Source organism: Antedon mediterranea, chromosome 3, assembly GCF_964355755.1.
Source record: "Antedon mediterranea chromosome 3, ecAntMedi1.1, whole genome shotgun sequence".
NCBI classification, from domain to species: Eukaryota; Metazoa; Echinodermata; class Crinoidea; order Comatulida; family Antedonidae; genus Antedon; species Antedon mediterranea.
The window spans coordinates 36,876,758-36,898,486 of NC_092672.1; the positions used below are offsets into that span (position 1 = coordinate 36,876,758).

The 21,729-nt window shown below is 36.8% G+C and overlaps 2 protein-coding genes across 3 annotated transcripts in view; one reads left to right on the plus strand and one right to left on the minus strand.

Moving 5' to 3' along the window:
* Window positions 1-12,845: 12,845 nt before the first annotated feature.
* LOC140043935 (uncharacterized) lies at window positions 12,846-16,008 on the minus strand. Its single transcript, XM_072088428.1, has 3 exons — window positions 15,588-16,008; window positions 14,766-14,809; window positions 12,846-14,190 (listed from the first exon to the last, which is right to left on the minus strand). The coding sequence occupies exons 1-3, from the start codon at window positions 15,689-15,691 to the stop codon at window positions 13,850-13,852; spliced, it is 489 nt and encodes a 162-aa protein (XP_071944529.1). The 5' UTR covers window positions 15,692-16,008; the 3' UTR covers window positions 12,846-13,849.
* Window positions 16,009-19,208: 3,200 nt separating this feature from the next.
* LOC140045444 (active breakpoint cluster region-related protein-like) overlaps window positions 19,209-21,729 on the plus strand; it is a 32,822-nt gene continuing 30,301 nt past the window's right edge. For both annotated transcript variants that reach the window (XM_072090345.1, XM_072090346.1), the window contains exon 1: window positions 19,209-20,224. In XM_072090345.1, the coding sequence (XP_071946446.1) occupies window positions 19,354-20,224 (871 nt within the window). In that variant the 5' untranslated portion in view covers window positions 19,209-19,353. The remainder of the gene's footprint in view (window positions 20,225-21,729) is intronic.

A 21,729-nucleotide genomic window follows, 5' to 3' on the forward strand; every position in this document is an offset into this window, starting at 1 on the left:
ATTGTATAAAATGATTGAATGTAGTAAATGTGATAAAATGTGAAAGAAAGATAGAAGAAAATAAATTTAATTTAAATATATATTAACCTGAAACTTAACTGGGCTGGAATACCATACAAAATTCTACTAAATGGGTTTCTTGTATACTATACTTCGGTTGGTTGGTTGGTCGGATGGTTGGATAGTCGGATGGTCGGTCGGTCGGTCGGTAAACACTAACTCAAATTTGGCCTTGTTTTTTTTTTAATTTAAAGATACTGTATAGCAATTTTAAAGGCGAATTGTCTATCATGAATGCTAAAATGGAAAAATTAAGATAATAATACCTAGTTTAAGCATGAAACGCATTCGTTAATAACCATTTTACACAATCACACAATTTGTATTTTCCCCAATATCATTTAATTCTTTAGTATTGAATGATATCTTTAAATGGGTACATTTAAGTAGACTCTTTTAAGTAGTCTCGCCTTGTCATTACATAACCACTAATTAAAATTTAGTTTCAAAAGCTAATAAATTTGTTTATGTAGTATTAAGGTTTAGTTGCATTTATTTCAAGAAAGAAGTTTTAGAAATTATTTACAGATAGGAAGCTAGAACAATAATGCTTTTTTTTAAACACAAGTATAAATAATATAAGTACAATACTTTAATTTTTTTTTAAACTAGATTAAAATTGATGGACTGATGCCCATCAACTTTAAAAGAAACAATTTAGACTTTTTGTTCAATCCTGGCTTAGGTCTCTAAGATGTTTGTACAGTAAAGTAAAATGGTTTTTCGTCACCATTAACGGCATCTGGTTGAGCATCAGATGACATTTTTCCACCCTTGTTAACCTCGAGAAGGTTATAATCATCGTCTCCAGCAAAGACATCGTTTGATGATAGAGGCATTGGTGGTGTATTACCATCAGTACAAACAGACATATCTGGATTGTCATCTTGGTCAGAGCTTTTCTCAAGGACATGATAGTCACCCTCTGCAAGAACGTTCTCTACGGCCAAACGAGACGTTTGAGCTGGACCAACGTCTTTACCAGAGTCCCTCTCAAGGACATGATAGTCACCATCTGCAAGAACATTCTCTACGGCCAAACGAGACGTTTGAACCGGATAAACGTCTTTATCGGAGTCCCTCTCAAGGACATGATAGCCACCCTCTGCAAGAACATTCTCTTGTATCTCTAGGCGGCGAGATATTTTACCTGACTTAAGAAGAGGGTCATCTGGATATGCGTATTCGTGATCATCATCAGTCGATCCAACAATCTGATTGGCTCTACTCGAAATATCGGTGCCACTCGTACGAGCATTCTGGCTTGTTGAATTGCCAATATTGGCGACTCCTCTCTCAAGAACATTGAAGTCGCCTCTGGTAAAAGACTCTTCGATATCTGTTGATACGCCGCGACGGGTTGTTGGACCTGACGCAAGTATTGGATCATCTGGATACGCGTATTCGTGATCGTCTTCGTTAATAAACTGCGCTCTACCATCATGTGTCTGATACCGAACTTCACCCGAAGCACAGGACGCAATGGCAACTGTTGCAGATGTGTGCTCAATTCCTGGTGGCAATGAAGACACACTCGGTGGTTCTGGTGACAAGTGAACTATAGCACTGGAGTATCCGCTGCTGATGACGTTTTTTGGTTGTCGTTGTAGTCTCATGTATTCATGATTGGATTGATCTCCAGTGTCAGTGTGAATGTCTTGATTCAAGTGTTGTTGTCGGTTTTGGTGTTCTGTCACAGAGTTATCTTGAATTCTTTGTGAGTCATCAGTAACTTTAAACAAAATATGGATATATCGTTAGACACATGGGGTTCTGTTTAGGTGTAGGTGATTACCTAAGTTAATTTGCCAAGGCAAACTAGTTCCAGAAAAATGACATAGCCTACCTGTTTTTAATCCAACGTTCTCTGGTATCGTATTAATTTTCGTTAAGGTTCTAAAGAGAAAATAATGTTTCTTTTATCATCATCATCATTATTAAGAATATGATCATGTCGTCATCGTCAACTTATCTTAAGTCATTGGCGGTTCCGTTTCATTATATTGTAATCATCAACCTAATTTTGTATTACAGTACCATCACCGATCATGATTATCATTGTTGTCATTGTCAAGATTGAATGAAGCCCAAATACCTATCGAGATCTCCCAGAGTGTACCGTAATAAGTGTATATTGCAGACACTATTGTATCAACAAATTTTAATTAATTAATGATTTTACATTGATTAAAATGTGCGCTGCTTGACCTACCCATTTCTCTGTCTTCGGTGGTAAAAACATATCGCTACTATAATCAACATTATTACAATACATATACAAATCAGTATAATAATGTATTTCTGCTTGGTTGAAAGCCTATTACTCGTCTTCGGAAGTGTAGACCCATCATGAGCAGCATCAGGGGTAGTAGTAGTACTAACAGGACTATTACTAGCAGGAGTAGTAGTACTAGCAGGAGTAGTAGTACTAACAGGACTATTACTAGCAGGAGTAGTAGTACTAGCAGGAGTAGTAGTACTAACAGGACTATTACTAGCAGGAGTAGTAGTACTAGCAGGAGTAGTAGTACTAACAGGACTATTACTAGCAGGAGTAGTAGTACTAGCAGGAGTAGTAGTACTAACAGGACTATTACTAGCAGGAGTAGTAGTACTAGCAGGAGTAGTAGTACTAACAGGAGTAGTAGTACTAACAGGACTAGTACTAGCAGGAGTAGTAGAACTAGCAGGAGTAGTAGTACTAGCAGGAGTAGTAGTACTAGCAGGAGTAGTAGAACTAGCAGGAGTAGTAGTACTAGCAGGAGTAGTAGTACTAGCAGGAGTAGTAGTACTAACAGGAGAGAGATATGAGATGTCCTGTTTATTTCCAGCTATAGTGTACGTAGAGTCAGTAATAACAGTAGGCCTAATGGTTGTTGAAGTAGCTTTTGTAGCAGTTTGTGTAATGTTATTGGCATTGCATCGAGCATCTATTATATTTTTAAGACATTGTGTGCTTAATAGTTCTTTCTCAATCATGGTAGTACAGGTTTTGCAAATCTTCACTTCTTTACAATTGTCTTTTATCATACAAATTGAGTCTAGTAATTCCAAGCATTTCGTCTTATTATTTCCAATGCCTGGTGGATTAAGGTTATTATAAGTAGGCATATAGCCTTCTGATGTTGATTCTTGCAAACATTCTAGGAGATTATTGTCAAGACAAGCACGTGGTGGTGGTGGTGGTGGGAGTAAACAGGAGGGTGGATTGGTAACCCCATTAACTTCTTTACCAGTTGCATATTTGATCAAGAAAGTGAATGTCCAAACAAGTTGGCATACACAAATTATTTTTATATTCATTGGTGATGTAGGCCTATTTTTAAGCTGAGGTTTATAGCGCGCGGCAGCTTTTTCTTTCTTGTCCAAACAGCAAATCTGAAAAGAATGTGTATGTTATGATTATTTATTTTCTAAAGAATTACGTCTATCTATTATTTTTGTCAATGATTTTATATAGCCGAAGGCTAGATAGCAAACTGCAATGTTATCGCAGCAGGTAAAAAAAGTGATTCTCCATGGAGAGAGGAACCAACAAGATGGCGGCTGCAATCGACCAATCAGATATGCCCTACGCAGTACGCACTGCTATACGCGTGCTGTGTTGAGCCTATCTGCGTGAGAACGATACGCAAGGCAGCGCGTTAAGCGTATAAACGCGATCGCATTCTATATGATCCTCGTATACATAATATGCTAGATTACCAAGAAATTATTCATTCCATTGCGATTAACAATAATTATATTTAATTTTATAAAAACTTCACTGTGCTTTGACAAGAATATGTGTTGTAATTTATGTGGTCTTAATGTAGCCACCATCTTGTTGGTTCCCTCTCCATATGAAGAATCACTTTTGAACTGCGATAACATTAAAAGATTGCCATCCAGCCTTCGGCTATTACAGATCACTGTTTTTAACACATTTACGGCCGCCATCTTGTTGGTTCCCCCCTCCTCCTGTTGGAATCACTTTTCAGTCTGGAGTACGCCCTCTAGCCTTCGGCTTATTACATGTAGTATATGCACGCGCACATATATATATATGCGTACTGCGCATATGCTCTGACGACTTTAGCCTACAAAACGTTCTATACTTGTTCATGACTACTAGGCCTAGTTGGTTTCATTAAATACGTTCATTATTATGTAACAGGGTAACAGGTATGCTTATACCCAAATACTTGAATGATTTATCTGCTGAATCTGACTTGAATCTGAGAAACCTTGTGGGACCCATTAAAGTAAAAGCTGGAATGATAAGTGACCATGCTATAAATAGATGAGTCACCTCATCCAAGTGGCGGGAAAATGGTCATGAATATTTAGTGTATAATGTTTCAGTATGGGTCAGTTCATAAATGGACAAGGGATTTTGTTAATTGATTTGCATTTTTAATAGTTTCTTTTTTTTGTATAACCGAACTTTAAATTGATAATTACATGTGTGTGACTCGAGTTACAATACAAACGGTCTGTAAACTACGAAATAACGTTATGGTAAATGTATATACCATCGGTTAAAAATTGTAATAGTACCCAACTGGGAATGGATGACACTTACTAGTGCCTAGCCCAAAGTGAAGGTTTTCATCTCCTTCCGACTGGTTACTAGGTAAGCATCTATATTTTTATCTCTCTTAATTTTAGAATTGTTTTACTATAGTTAATATAGTTGATTAGTTATTTGATGTTATACTATAGTTAATATAGTTGATTAGTTAATCGATTGTTATACTAGACACAACGCAATAGCAGCCTATACAATACTGTCGTTAATGATACGATCACTGATGTTATCTTAAATAGTAACACTGTTGTTGTTATCTCCTTCCGACTGATTACTAGCTTCAATAAAAGAATATAACTTTTCCAAACCAAGAACTGTCTCTGTGGATGATTTTATTGTGTTTGTGGCAATGCTGCAGCTCCTGAAAATACTACGCGATAAAGCTACGACGCTAGTAGTACGAACCTGTTACATTTGGTGCCGTGACTAGGATTTGCTGTTCAGCCAGGAAGGGATCACTCTCAAGAAAGACTACGATAAGTGCTGATTAGTCTTTTCTTAAGTTTTAACCAGCCATTTGGAAAGATGTGGATCTTACTCAACCTTACGTCCCTGAAGCTGCAGTACCAGAATCTGCTAATACAATATCCATAGAACAACAAGAAACACCATCTATCAACCCTGCTTCTGTCCATGCATCTGTGGAACCGTCAGAAACTTCTCCTTCAACTGAGCATGATATCACTCCCGTCGCAGTCGTCATGGATCATACTGATGATGATAACTCCTCAGGAGAAACACGTTCAGAACCAACCTTAAGTCTCCAACGTTCGAAACGTGTAATTAAACCGCCAGACCGATACGGCTTTATTTCTAAGTGGCTCTGGGGAACCCCTGCACTAACATCCCATGTGGGTTGTTTAGATGTTTGATTGTTTAAACTGTATTAATTTTGCTTGATACTTAACTTGTTTTTTATATAATTATGTCTGAGAGAAGACAATTTTACTTGATTTTAATTTTAATCTCAATAGTTTAATTTGTTACCTTTATTGTATACTGTATCTTTTGTATGATCATGTTTTTTTAACATACTTGTTTGCCATGTGTATGGCTTGTGTTATGTTGGTACGTCACCTTGTGTTTGGTGGGATTGAACTTTCGAGTAGTAATCGCAGGATTTCGAGAAACTTCTGAAGTGTAAACGGGCACTTCTGTACACCGACTATTGTGGGGATGGCCACCCTTCAATAGTAATCCATTTGGATAAATTGTTATTGGTTGTTTCTAATAATTCTGTATAACTTGCTCTCATTGGTTCAATCAGGTACAGGTATACTGTTGTGATATAACAGTTTCATTTTTTTTATAAATGCCATTTAGTTAAGTTTTTTTATGTAATTCCCTATGATGTCATTTTCATTGTATAAATCGTGACTTGTAAATGTACCGGTGTATTTAGGTTTAGGTTAATGAATTTGTATATAACTGATATTTAGCAGATAAATGGGGGGTGAGTGTAACAGGGTAACAGGTATGCTTATACCCAAATACTTGAATGATTTATCTGCTGAATCTGACTTGAATCTGAGAAACCTTGTGGGACCCATTAAAGTAAAAGCTGGAATGATAAGTGACCATGCTATAAATAGATGAGTCACCTCATCCAAGTGGCGGGAAAATGGTCATGAATATTTAGTGTATAATGTTTCAGTATGGGTCAGTTCATAAATGGACAAGGGATTTTGTTAATTGATTTGCATTTTTAATAGTTTCTTTTTTGTATAACCGAACTTTAAATTGATAATTACATGTGTATGACTCGAGTTGCAATACAATCGTTCTGTAAACTATGAAATAACGTTATGGTAAATGTATATACCATCGGTTAAAAATTGTCATAGTACCCAACTGGGAATGGATGACACTTACTAGTGCCTAGCCCAAAGTGAAGGTTTTCATCTCCTTCCGACTGGTTACTAGGTAAGCATCTATATTTTTATCTCTCTTAATTTTAGAATTGTTTTACTATAGTTAATATAGTTGATTAGTTATTTGATTGAATATACTAGACACAACGCAATAGTAGCCTATACTGTCGTTAATGATACGATCACTGATGTTATCTTAAATAGTAACACTGTTTTTGTTATATCTCCTTCCGACTGGTTACTAGCTTCAATAAAAGAATTTAATTTTTCCAAACCAAGAACTGTCTCTGTGGATGATTTTATTGTGTTTGTGCCAATGCTGCAGCTCCTGAAAATACTACGCGATAAAGCTACGACGCTAGTAGTACGAACCTGTTACATATACTCATCTCAACGTACTTATTAATTTGTCTACGACGATACACGACACTGGCGACGAGGATGGGATCACATTTACATAGAGAAACGGAAGTATAATAATATTATAAAACTAGGCTAGCAGTTTTTGATTTTCCAACAACGGCAACAGTAACCAAGGAACCACACAGGCTAATAGTAATAACGATTCTGAGCGCCCTGAACGTACAGAGCGAAGCGCGGTAATGGCAGCGGCTAATACCAGAATTCTATTCGAGGAATTCAACGTCCAGGATGGAGACATAGATACGTATGTGGACAGGCTGGAACAATATTTTGTGGCATTAGATATCAATGACGGAGGTAAGAAAAGAGCGATATTATTGAGTAGTTTAGGAGAGGCTGGATACACAACGATACGAGATTTGTGTTTTCCTGATAAACCAAGTACAAAATCGTACGATACGCTCACAACCAAGCTCAAAGAGCATTACAAACCTACTCGAATAACGATTTCTGAACGATTTATATTCAGAAATGTAAAACGGACACCGGGACAGACTATTTCTCAATTTGTATCACATCTAAAGAAAAAGGCGATACATTGTGGTTTTGAAGGAGAGGCATCCCGAGAGGCATTGGAAAACGCACTGCGTGATCAGTTCGTATGTGGACTAATAAGTCAGAGCATCCAAAAGAAATTATTGACAAAGAACCATACGTTCAAGGAAGCAACAGACATAGCCATAGCCTCGGAGGCAGCAACAGCGAATATGAAAAGTATGTCGCACGATGTTGACAAGCCAATCAACCACGTTACGTCTAACAGCAGGAAGTCTACGAAAACTTATCAAGCGTCAAAACTAACGCGAACGCAGAAATGTGACCGCTGTGGTATGAACAATCATACAAGAGATACGTGTAAATACAAAAACGCTACATGCTTTAAATGCAACAAACAAGGACACCTAAAATCAGAATGCAGGCAGTCGAGTAAATCAACAAAACAATATAAACCTAAATCCATCAAGCAAGTAGAAGCACCGGATTACGACGAAGGTAATGACGATTTTGTAGATAAAATGTTTTGCGTAGGACAATTCGGTACCACCAATAACGGTACAGATGCGAGTTGATGATATAGATATTGATTTTGAAGTAGATACGGGCGCAGCAGTATCGATAATTAGCTTTGACGATTACGAAAGCAAGCTTAGCAATCTACCATTAAAGTCAGTAAAACGTACACTTCACGCATACACAGGTACTAAGCTCGATATAGCAGGAGAAATTAAAGTCACCGTGAACTATAGGGGCCAGAGTAACGTTCTCCCACTGATAGTAGTGAGAACGCAGCGACGAAACTCACCACCCTTGCTTGGAAGAACCTGGTTAGAAGTGATTAAGTTGGACTGGAAGTCATTATTTCCACCATCGCTTGCTCAGAATTCGGTAGAAATAGATAACGATGTCGGTCAGTCATTCAAACGGAAGTTCCCAGAAGTTTTCCGAACGGAATTAGGTACGGTTCAGGGACACAAAGCGACATTACATCTAAAAGTGAACGCAATCCCAAAATTCTGCAAAGCTCGAAATGTTCCATTTGCGCTACGCTCCGCAGTTGAGGTAGAGTTAGACAGAATGCAAAACGAAAGGAGTTATTTATCCGGTAGACTTTAGTCAGTGGGCAACCCCATTGGTATGTATTCCAAAGGCCGATGGCAGGGTACGTGTCTGCGGAGATTATAAAGTAACAGTCAACCCGAGTTTAAATTGCGACCAATATCCAATTCCGACCCCAGAGGAAGTTTTCACCAAGTTGGGAGGTGGAAAGCGATTCTCTAAGATTGATTTGAAATGTGCGTACCAGCAGTTAGTACTGGAAGACGAGGCGCAAGAGTTGGTAACGATCAACACGCACCGCGGATTATATCGATACACGAGGTTACCGTTTGGTATTTCGTCCAGTCCAGCCATATGGCAGCGATTCATAGAACAGGTGATAGCAGGACTTAAAGTAACATGTGCGATCATGGACGATGTTCTTGTTACAGGTGCGTCTGATAAAGAGCATATTAGTAATCTTGAGAAACTATTTGAGAGATTTAACAAGTATGGTCTCAGAGTGAAAGCTGAGAAATGCGCGTTTGTACAAAAGGAAGTAGTCTACATGGGACGTAAGCTATCAGCAGCAGGAATTCAACCGACAAACGATAAAGTGAAAGCCATCAAGGATGCACGAGCACCACAGAATGAAACAGAACTAAGATCCTGGCTAGGACTAGTTAACTATCACGCGTCATTTATTCCACGATTATCGACGATGATACATCCTTTGAATGAGCTGTTGGGAAGCAAACCATGGTCATGGACTGTCGACTGTAGTAAAGCGTTTAACGCGGTAAAGCGAATTATTAGTGAAGACATGATGTTGACGCATTATGACCCATTAAAACCACTGGAACTATACACGGACGCATCACCATACGAGTTGGCGCAGTCATTTGCCACGTAAACGAGAACAATATCAAAACACCGATCACGTACGCATCGCGAAGCCTGCATAAACACGAAAAGGGTTATGCACAACTAGACAAGGAAGCCCTAAGCATCATGTTTGGACTTCAAAGGTTTAGAACATACTTATACGGACGGAAATTCACGATAAGAACTGATCATAAGCCACTTGAACGCATTCTAGGACCTAAATCAGCTATTCCGACACTGGCCGCACAGAGATTACAGCGATGGGCAATCGTACTGTCAGCGTTCGAATAGGATTTAAAGTTCATTCCTGGAAAACAGAACGTAATTGCCGACGCACTCTCACGTCTCCCAATGCCATACGAAGGACGGGAAGACGATGCAGTATACAACATAGCGGGGCATACATTAGACAATTTGCCAGTCACGAGTACGAACGTACAACAGCATACCACGAAAGACTCGCTATTGAGCAAAGTGTTATACATGGTACAGACAGGTTTATGGCAGTCAGAAAACGACGACGATCTAAAACCATTCCTACACCGAAGAGACGAATTGAGTGTAGAACAGGACTGTTTGCTGTGGGGATACAGGGTAGTGATTCCACCGAAACTCAGAGGGGCAGTTCTGGAGGAGCTTCATTGTGCTCACCCCGGAATCGTGCGTATGAAAGAGATTGCGCGAAGTCATGTCTGGTGGCCCCAGATAGATTCCGACATTGAACGATTGGTGAAGCAATGTCAAGCATGTCACCAAACACAAAGTCGACCAAGCGTAGCACCAATGATGCCCTGGATCTGGCCAAATCAGCCTTGGACACGAATACATATTGACTATGCGCAGAAAGATAAACGAGATTATCTAGTAGTGGTTGACTCATATTCGAAATGGCCAGAAGTCGTTCAGATGAACAGTACGACGAGTGCAGCGACCATCAAAGCGATGAGAGAGTTGTTCAGTAGATACGGATTGCCTGTTCAACTTGTAAGCGATAATGGACCTCAATTTGTTAGCGACGAATTTGAATTCTTCTTAAAGCAAAACGGGGTGAAACATGTAAAGGTTGCACCTTATCACGCCGCAAGCAACGGAGCAGCAGAACGAATGGTTCAATCTTTCAAAAGATCGTTAGCGGCAAGCCGAGCGAATGGGAAGGATTTCCAACAATGTTTGGACAGATTTCTTTTATCGTATCGCACAACAAAACACGCAACTACGGGACAAACGCCAGCGAAGTTATTCATGGGCCGTGAGTTACGTAGCCATAACATCGGCATGGGTTCGAGGCTCACTCACTCCATGGTTCTGGTGGTAGAACGAGTCTTCTCGGATAAGGACTATAAACCGTAGGTCCAGTGTACACATCTAGCTCGTGTGCACTTTAAAGAACCTAGTACATCTTTCGAGACGAGTAGGGGGTTACCCCGGTGTATTAGTACATCACAGCCACTGATCACCAACTGGGCCCTCTGGGAGACCAGTCTTTGACTGAAGAGGTTACCCAGTATAAATATATATTTCAATTCAATTCAGTTGAGAACGCGAGTATCACTTTTACATCCCAGTACAGAAAACAAGGTACACAAGCAGAGTGATCAGAAGCTTCATCACGACAAAACGAAAGATCTACGAGAATTTTACCCAGGTGAAATGGTATTAGTGAAAGATTTCCGACAAGAGGGAAAGTGGTGGCCAGGTACCGTGATAGAACGTACCGCTCCAAAATCATACGTAATTAGTGTTGAGGATGGCCGAGTGTGGAAAAGACACATTGACCAGTTGAAAGCGACAGACGCGGACGCTTACGCGAGTAAAACCCCTACTTCACATAGCGAGTTGGAACACAAGATTAAACAGACAGTACCAACAAAGATTGTATAGCGCCGCTACGCTGCGCAAGATAGGTAACTGGGTGAGACCTTTGTAATCCATGGACGCCATTCCGGCGGACAAGTTTGAACCGGAATAAAGTCGTTGTCAAGGCAATATCCACGATGTTTCGGTTAAAGAACGAAGTTGTCTAACCAAACATATCAATGTAAACACACAGAATTAATCGGAAGGTGTCCAGATCCCAAAGAAATTTTTATTTTACTTTGTTTACATAATTTCTTCTCTTTTCGATCAATCAATCATAAAGATGGTTAACCACAGATACTTCAAGGCGGACCGCAAAATTTAAACCATTTACATTTAAATCACAATAATAACCTGTCCGCCCGAATGGCGTCCATGTATTTACTGGGCGCGTAGTGTTATAAGATAGGAGCTTGGCAACAGTTACCTATCTTGCACCGCGTAGCGGCGCTATATAATCTTTGGTACCAATAACGATTTTGCGAGCGAAACGATTGCGAACAAAGAGCAAACATCCACCAACCAACCGGTTGAAGAGGAACATAGATTGTCTTCATCGCCTGAGGTTATTCCACGACGCTCCACGCGACTTCAAAGGAAGCCAACGCGACTTATCGAAGAGATATAGAACTTGTGAACAATGTTATTATTATGAACGTTAAAGTTACGTTGTTCATGTTTTTACACAAAGTTATAATGGTGAGAATTACTCACATTTGTTAATTATATGAGGAACCAAATAAGAGCTATCTGGAACTATAGAAGCAGTAATTTAATCACGATGATTAACCTATTTGATTAACAAGATAATTAACGAAAGGTTATTGTGCTTATTGATATAATGTTAACGTTAAAATAAGAAAGGAGGAGTGTAGTATATGCACGCGCACATATATATATATGCGTACTCCGCATATGCTCTGACGACGTTAGCCTACAAAACGTTCTATACTTGTTCATGACTACTAGTTGGTTTCATTAAATACGTTCATTATTATACTCATCTCAACGTACTTATTAATTTTTCTACGACGATACACGACATTACATCTCTCAGGTAATACTAATAGGCCTTTACGGTAGCTATACAGTTACGTTACCGATCGTCTGCATATGGTTTTAAAGTTATATTAGGCTAGTACACTTATGAAAATGAACTAAACTAATTCCTCCCTGCTTCACTAAACATAAACATATCGATACAATTACCATTTAGTGAATGCTAATTATTAGATATTTAGATAATTGCCTACATGTTGTAAATTGTTTTACTTACCTTAAAAACGCATAAGTTCAGTTGTTGAAGAGGATCGAAAATAGAACTTATGAACGCTCTCGTCAAGTCATAGTAATTGTACAGTATTACCAATACGGAAATCGATACATGTTGTTGGGTTTTATATCTTTTATTACCTTTCGTCAATTCGTGTATTAATATTCTTAGTAAATGAAAACATGATGCTGAACTGAACTATATTTATTGGCCGTGAAAAAAAGCTTCATTTAATCATTTGACAATAAGAAGAGTCATTAATAGTTGGAACAATATCAGTTAATTCTGTTCAGGCCTACGCCTATTGCTTATTGCTGGCAAGATTGTGCTTGATATAGCCTAACATGAAAATGAAATGAAAAATGCCGAATTAAAATATTTATAAATATTATCAAAGAACTTATTCTTTAATATTATTATGAAACATTGCCCTTTTTTTCAAAGAATAAAAATAGCAAATTATTGTTTTTGTTAGAATGAGTGGAACGCTCACTTCGCCTGCGAGGACCTGCCCACAGATGATTCTCGAATACATTTCGACGTAAAAAACTGGCAATGTTAAAATGTACCGAGGCTCACTATGCAGGACTAATACCCGTCGTTCACAAGGGGCAAATAAATACAGACATAATAATAGATAATAATTGCGAATAATCGCGTTGGCATAGTACAAAATCTAAATTTTGCCGTAAAAGCGCTCGCGCATAATGGTTCCTATACAACTATGAATTTGCCTCGTAAGGTAAACGTCATAAGTTCCGTTCAGTTATTCAAAATGTCGACATAAGCACTCTCGTGCAACTAGTTCCTTTCAGTTCAGTTGAGTTCCGTTTCGACATAAGGGCCCCTTTAGGCCTATATTATACTTTATTTTAATTAATTTTATTTTAGATTCACAGCAGGCATAGTTGACATTTTAATCTGTTTTAATATCCTTAGGCCTACATTTTAAAAATCACATTACGTACATCAGTTTATATCATATTCCTCACTATTCTAAACGTCACTATTTTATTTTTTGAACCAAAAAAAGCAAAATAAAAACATAACTTAAAATTGATTTGTTCACAACGCATCGAATAGCCATGGCAACGCAATATTACATTATTCCTATAACAGAACAGATCCATTGATGTTGACAACTAACTTAAATGACATTATTGGTGCCCTCTTAAAACATTATTTGTCTCTCCGCAGAAAACTGAATTGTTCAAATTATTGTTTAGAATAGAGTCGCGAATGCCACTTTGTTATAGTTGTAGTCAATCGATCGCATCTTTTGTACTTTTTCAGATCACTTCGTTGTATTTCGTTATTCTGTACTTCTGAACCGGCCATGGGGTTCCTTAAGGTATCCTACCCATTTTTATATCTTTAATAAACATCATTTTCGAGTAACTTATCGTCTTTGTAAGTGTCTTTAACCTGCGCTGCAAGCAACTCATCTTTAAACAGGTTTTCGTAACTTAATTCTGTAGAATGCCGCTGTTCTTCATTACAGTACGTATTTGGTAGCCAATCTCTGGCATCTGGATACGTGTATTCAAATTCCGCGGTGCTTGGTTTCATGACTTCGTATCCTACATCTGGTGGCAGTGGTGGTGGGGGTGGAGGTGGAGGCGGTGGTGGTGCAATTGGTTGATAAGTGTTCTTTTGTTGCAAATGTAATTGTTGTTGATGTTTCTTTACGTTGCTTCGAGGTTTGTGTTTCTCATCTTTAAAAAAAGCAAAATATATAAATACCGGTACTGGGTCATTTATTATGAAAAGTTGAAAGTAAACATAGGAATATATTGCGCCAAGATATGAACAAATTTAATCTAAGTGTAAAGCTGTAGCTTGGTGGTTAAACGTGCTTGTCTTTCAATCCAAAGGCCCAGGGTTCAGTATATTATTGCCAGGGTTGTAACTCACGACTTTTTCAACTCCACTCCCTAGGCCTAAAATAAGACTTATATATTCAAGACAACCACGATAAATTATAAAATAGTTTATCCATCTTGTAATTGGGGTTATTCGCTGTTGGATGAATTAAAGCTTGGCTCCCACTAGGACGCAACAAGGATGTAAGAGCAACGCAAGTAATTTGACCAATCACGACGCGTTCAATTGTGATCCATCGCATTGTGATTGGTCAAATGTTGTTGTTCCTGTGTGCGTTGCGTCCTAGTGGGAAGTACTCAAAATGTATGATCAGGGTGTGACTTCTTGAGAACTCTCCATTATTTGAAAACATAGACTTATTATTCATAGGAAAATAAGTGCTTATTTAATAACAGTGTGGTCTTACGTGTTTTCATCGGCGTTGAACTACTTGATGTGTTTAGAGTGTATCTAGAAAAAGAATATAGGTATTAATGAAATCTTTAATAATGATATAAAAAAGCTTCAACAAAACAATTAAATATAATGATTTTTTTATTTTATATTAACATGATGGGGCTATCATAATATTGTATACCATCATAGTGTTCCGCCCTCTAGTGGATGTTATTGCCGCACTTATCAAGAAATAGTTGCGTATGTTATCATTATTATACAATGTGCTATATAATTAATATATTTTTAATATTAAATTGATCAAAGGTCCGATATACAATTTAGTATTAAAGACCAAGACACAACTCATAAATCCAGTACATAGGCTTATAGTTCTACAGCAAACCATCGAACAGTTTTGACACCGTGAAGCTCTCATCTAAACACCATCAAACTTTGTGACAAACAAAATGTGATGTGCGCCCCTATATGGACATGATGTTTAGGAATATCACTACCATATTTGGACACATCACATTTTTGTTGTCAAACTAGTTTGATAGTGTAGACAGAGATTAAGTGACCACATCCATTCTACCACACCCAATGCTTAACCTATTTAGACATTTGGTCAGATTATTATATTTAGTTAGAATCTAAATGACAACCTTGCAATACTGTTAAATTTTAATGTTTTTTTAATGCCTTTCTGAATGTTTAAATTTTATGCGTAGTTTTGCTGTGAATTTGTCATTTTTAATGTTTCAATCTTGATGATGAATACAATATTTTCAGACTTTTGTCTACTTTTTGTAAATGTTTTATATCTGAATAAATAAACAAAATAACTTACTTATTTCTATAAACTAGTTTTCTATATAAAAAACAGACAATCACGAACAGAGCAGCGACTGCCAGTGACAGGAGCGTTATGATTACAGTGCATGTCGTATCCATCGCTAAACTTTCTCCTTTCTGCTACTTCATTATTTTTATTTCTCTTCAGTCTTTCCTAAAAGTTCACCAGTCGTTTTTAATTGCCTTCAACGATCTTCTCTACAAATGTTTATTGTTTTGCGAAAAAGATGACGCAATTTCATGTTGTACAGAATGTTGTAAGAATAGGCCTATACTATTTTTATGATGTTACACTATTTCCTTGAATGTACAGTTATCACATAAAAACAGTAGTTTGCAAGAATAATGTGCTCACCGCAACACTTAAAACTCCATAAAAAAATATGTGTATTCGTGTATCCTTTGTATATTGTATTCAGCTATGCCGCTTCTCCTGTAAGAACCACTGTTCCAGTACCGGTATCTCTCCTTGCTGCTACCTCCAGTATATATGATAATATTTTTAGAACAGAGAGCTATTTTCCGATGTCAACAAGCCTCATTAAAGCAGATTGCTTATAAGATTATACACATTAAACATGTACACAAGAATTCACCTTTCAGTTTTACCATTATTTGATTGTTATAATTCGTTTCGATGTAGTTTCGTGCTTAGTTTTGTTTATTGTTTTAGAGTTTACACAGACTGATCAGTTCATGGTCAATTAAGTATAATGTTCAATGTTGAATTGTTATTAACTATATCAATTTATGGCCGTTTCTAAACTTTCCTCTTTGACAGTTACACGGTAGCTTTTCCAATCAATGAAACCGATATTTGAAACATATTATTGATTATTTGAAAATCAATACATATTCAATTATTGAATATTTTTATCCAAAGGTGCGTGTTTAAATTGACAGAAAGCATGAAGAATCTTATGAGGTTTATGTAATCAAAAGATGTTCTTTTTATTGCTGATCCATACAAAATATTCCATACTGTCAAATTATTGAAACAGTGCTCATACTCGGAATAAAGTGGTTAACTTGCGAAGAAGAAACGTTTTTAGTCGCGTGGAAGCGACTCTATAGTTCACTATGTCGGTCGGTCGGTCTGTCTGTCTGTCTGTCTGTCGGTTTGTCGGTCTGTCTGTCGGTCTGTCTGTCTGTCGGTCCGGTATCACTATGCGTTTTATCGCTTTATGACCGTATCTTGATATCAGTTTAATCTAGCTAAGTCAATTTTTCACAGAATATTCCTTATGGCCAGGAATCGATGTGGTTATGTTTTCACGGTGCGCAATAAAAAATTACGCGGTCTACGCACGATTTAACGAAATCACGTTTGTAATCATATCTTAACAACCATGAATCACAATTAAATAAAATTTGGTACTCATAAATTTCAGGGCATAAATCATCATATGGCAATACAATTATGTGCGTAGCGCATGTAACGCATGCGTACGCGCGCTTAAAATTTTCAAAATTTATTTTCTATGAAATAAGAGTACGTTTCAGGCAATTTTAAGCGTTTACAAAATTGCCATGAGTGCGCAGATTTTTGCGCGCGCACTGCGCGTTAAATGTTATTGCGCACTCTTTTTACCCGATTTCTGTTTTCTTGACTTACTTTTCAACTCGAAATTACGTTATACGAGCACGTCAAAAGTGACAGGCTACGCACGTGTAAATTAAAATATAAATGTTTTTAAACATTTCAACATTTTTAAACATGTTCAGTAATTTCGGTCAGTATAGTTCACTATGTCGGTCGGTCCGTCTGTCTGTCGGTCTGTCTGTCTGTCGGTCTGTTTGTCTGTCGGTCCGGTATCACTATGCATTGTAGCACGCGACTTTTAATGGCTGTTGGCCTTGTTATAATAATGTTAACAATAAAAAATGTCTCTGGAGGGATTCGAACCTGTGACCTCTTGCCTCGCAATACAATTGATTTACAAAATTTAGCATATATGCCTATAAAAGAAACAAAGAAAAAACTGTAGCAAATAGCCATATCGGTACTTAAATTAAAACGTTAAAAAACGTTTAAACATGTTTAATTCATTTACCGCTACTTACAGTATTATTATACAACCCCCTCATCGGGGGAGTAAATGTACTGCAAAGTGGTACTGTAGGGTATTAGGCCGATTTTCCACTAGGCGAATTTGTTCGCGCGAAGCCAAATCCTTCTCTACGCATATGCGTATTAGCTGACGCCTACATATTAATGTATTCAAGCACTTAAGATCCCATCAATAATGTAAGATAAAGAAATTGTTTAAATTCAATTCACCTTTATTTCAGACAAATTGTCCATATGAAACATATACATACAATCAAAAGAGAAAGAAATACAAGGCATTATGTGACAACCGTCCAAGAAAGAGGACCACGAATTATTATTTTGTTGACATATAGTGCCTCTCTCCACTTAAAATACATTTTGGAATCAAACAGTAAATATTCATAAATACAATAACATTTTTTGCTTAATTTTTTTTTTACTTTAAACCGACTACAAACCGAGAAATAAAGACAAAATTTTTATATATGTGAACTTTATTCAATTATCAATCGTACATTTTTTTTGTATTATAATGGTAACCATAATAACGTGTATTTACAGTGATTTTTACAAAAAAAAAAATAATTATAAAATATATACAGTAATTATTTACAGTAATGGTAATAAAAACAGAAGTTGAATAATAAAATACTGAAAAATACAATTAAGTTTCATTAGAAAAGATGAATTTAATTGTTTTCAAGTGAATATTCCCCATTTATCTCTACTTGACCTACTCATGAATGTCTGAGAATGATATAGCGCCACGTGATTAATGTAATCATGTTTAATATTACAGTATTCAAATGCCAAGCAGTTGTGACGTAATTTCACCTATGACGTAAACAAAAGTCACACGCGCCCATACTATTACACAAGTTGGACGCGCCCGTGTACACGTTACCTCCGGTGACAATGACTATAGGCTAGACAACAACAGTCATGCAACCACGTGTTACTCTCGAACTACATACACTTTATTAACATTATTAATTAAGAATGATGACTAATGTGTTATGACACGCAAAAAATATTATTTTTGTTATTTACAACTACAACACATTTACATGATTTCACTAGGTCTATTAGCAAGGCCTAAAATCCAATATGGACCTGACTTTTAGGTAAAAATATAAAATATTCGTTCACCAAATTTAAATTTCATAAATGAACTGCTATATAATTTTACATAATTATGAACAAAGGCCCTATTCACACACATTAATTTAATTAATGTACCTATATTTCTTGTTTTGTATACAAATTAATTTAAGTTATAACTAAAATCATAGCGAAGACATACTATGGAGTACTTATAGCCTATATAAATCATGGAGCTATATATTATTTATTAATGTATAGCTCCATGGATAAATCACTATTAATCACTTTTTATTTGTAACCATTATGCTGTGTTATTGTCACATGGTAAGATTAGTAAACAATGACGTCATTTACTTAAGTTCCCACACCAAAGGCGCCGCCCACTTTTGTTTACGAATGGTAGAGGTCGCTGCTTAAAGTTGTTTTGTTGGTTTATTTCTTGTCCATTGAACTGTTCAGTATATATCGTCTGCCAGTTGGTTGGTTTCGAAGGTGGCTAGGATTTGCATTGTACTGGCATCAGGTAGTGTTTTGTAAGATAATAATATAAGTAAATCCATTGATTTGACGTTGAATACCAGATTTAAGAAAAATAACTTTAGGGATGAGCGCCAGGGAGAGGCTAACGAGCGCATTTTCGCTCAAATTTGGCCACAGTAACAAACCCCCGGAACTGGACTGCTTTGAGAATTCTATCAAGGGCCAACAGCTTATCGATGCTTTTGATCAGGACCTAACTTCTTTAGCGGAAAAAATTATTAAAGTTCAGGGCGAATTGGATCGTATTACTTTTGTACGGAATTGGATTGTTGAAGAAATTAAACAGCAAACAGAGTGCACACCTTCCGTAGAGGCACAGGTAACAGAGAACGGAAACGTCAGTTCAGATCCAGAAATGAGCAGTAACAACAATCACAGAGGAGGAATAGAGGGGAATGAGTCCGGTACTAGCCCGCCCCTTTCAACATTCAGACCTGCTGGAGTTGTACAAAGAAAGAAGCCCCCCGTTGTACCCCCAAGAAGAGATTCTAGCCGTAATTCACGCGACTTTGAAACTGTAAACGTGAAACCTAATTCGCGTCCTCAAAGTTTCCAAGGTCCCCCCATCGTTGAGAAACCAGAAACGGATTCAGATGATGATTCCGATGATTATGAACAGATCTACGAGAACATAGATTTCCTGAAGAATCCGAAAGCATTCGGGCTTGGGTATATTGGGTGTATTAAAGTACCGTCGCCCGAACCGGTTCGTCGCTTAATCGACGAAGACACAGACTATGAAAATGAAAATTTTGATGATGATTTGGCACACCATCGAGTCAGTCGTCAGCATAGTATAGAAGGCATGAGCGTGAATGAGCTTTTAACGAGCGGTGAGCATGCACCGACGAAACTCTCTAAAATTTTTATTGAAGAGGATGTGATATCTGAGGTGTCCAACAGCATTGAGGATACCTACTCAAAGGCAGACTCAGGTAAGTTGATGACAATTCATTTTGACGAAAGGTGCATTTATTTTTATTTAGGTAATGTTCTAGATGTGGTACTCTATATCCATATCAAGTTGGTTGTTCAAGTTATTCGTCAGAGGTTTGTGATCCTAAAGTTGTTTCGACAACACTTTCAGAAAGCATTCCATACTTTATCTTTTTGTATTTATTTTACATACAACAATGTTGCTTAGTTCAGTAATTTGCTTTTGGATTTGATTTATAAATGTTCAGAATTACTACGTAAGGAATCCAGATTAATAAATGACATATAAATGGAAATGTAATGAACAAATGTAAGTTAAAAAATGCTATATTAAATTAAAGGTTTATTGAATTTTTCTAGACTACAGTATTTAAAGAAATGTACCCATATTTTATTTTGAACAATTTTAACAGTGTGTTGAGAAATGATTTTCTGACAATTAAAAAATTTGAATATTCATTAAATTGTGAATGATGAGAGAAATTGCACAAAGTAGATCTTTATTAGTGACAATATAAGAACTAAACCTATTTGGATTATGGTTTACGGAAGTCCTTAATTGACGTCAACGGAACTACTTCTTTGTCCCTCATACACAATAGGACCTACCTGACTAACCTCTAGCCTATCGTAACTGCATTTAAAACCCATTTGAAAACACATTATTTTAACACATTCCAGTAACTAATTGTAAATACAAACACATTATACATTAATATTCTACATATTTGCTATAATTTTTTTTTACCAAGTAACAAAATTTTTTTCCAAACTTTTATTTTAGTACTAAATTTGTCAGACATTTTTTCGGGTAGTATAATCAGTGACACCTTATATTAGCCTACAATACCATTTAAGGTCATTAAACAGATTGCAAGGTCATCATTTATGAATTGATTTTGATGGTTTTTTTTCACCTAAACACAAATAAATTGTTGTAATGTACCTATTATATAGTTATTATTTCACATAACCAAACTCTTACATACAGTAGAATCATGATTCAATATTTTAAACTTTGACTCAGTGTTTTTAACTGGTTGGGGCATAAAAGTTGACAGTACTGTACATACTTGTAAACTACTTTTGGCATTGTCACTGAAGCTATCATAACATGGATTGGTTTGTAAGCATGTGCATATATTATTCTTTTTTGACCAGCCAGTTGGCTAGCTCAGTAGCATATGAATAATTTAATGATAGTAGGGCCTGTACAGTAATCCTTGTTTTTCTTGTTAGGTACTGTACCAGTACATATTCTGTTTCTTGGTCATCATCGATTTAACAATTAAAATTAATGATTGTTTAGATTCTATCGTGACGTTATGGGCAAATAATAATTATTATCATCACTACTTCCTTCTTATTTTGAATCACACTTTTTCCATGATTCTTTTTGGAAATTGGACAATAACCACATGGACAATAACGATTAGGACAATTTTTGATTGATGGATGCCTCAATTATTATAAGAGCCAAGAAACAATATGATATATACATAAT

Bases quoted from the DNA above. Each gene is read 5' to 3' on its own strand.
- LOC140043935 (XM_072088428.1), bottom strand. From the start codon at position 15,691: ATGGATACGACATGCACTGTAATCATAACGCTCCTGTCACTGGCAGTC. The intron at 14,810-15,587 runs GTAAGTTATTTT...TTCTTTTTCTAG, and splicing joins AAACTAGTTTATAGAAATAA to ATACACTCTAAACACATCAA. The intron at 14,191-14,765 runs GTAAGACCACAC...CTTTTTTTAAAG, and splicing joins TTCAACGCCGATGAAAACAC to ATGAGAAACACAAACCTCGA.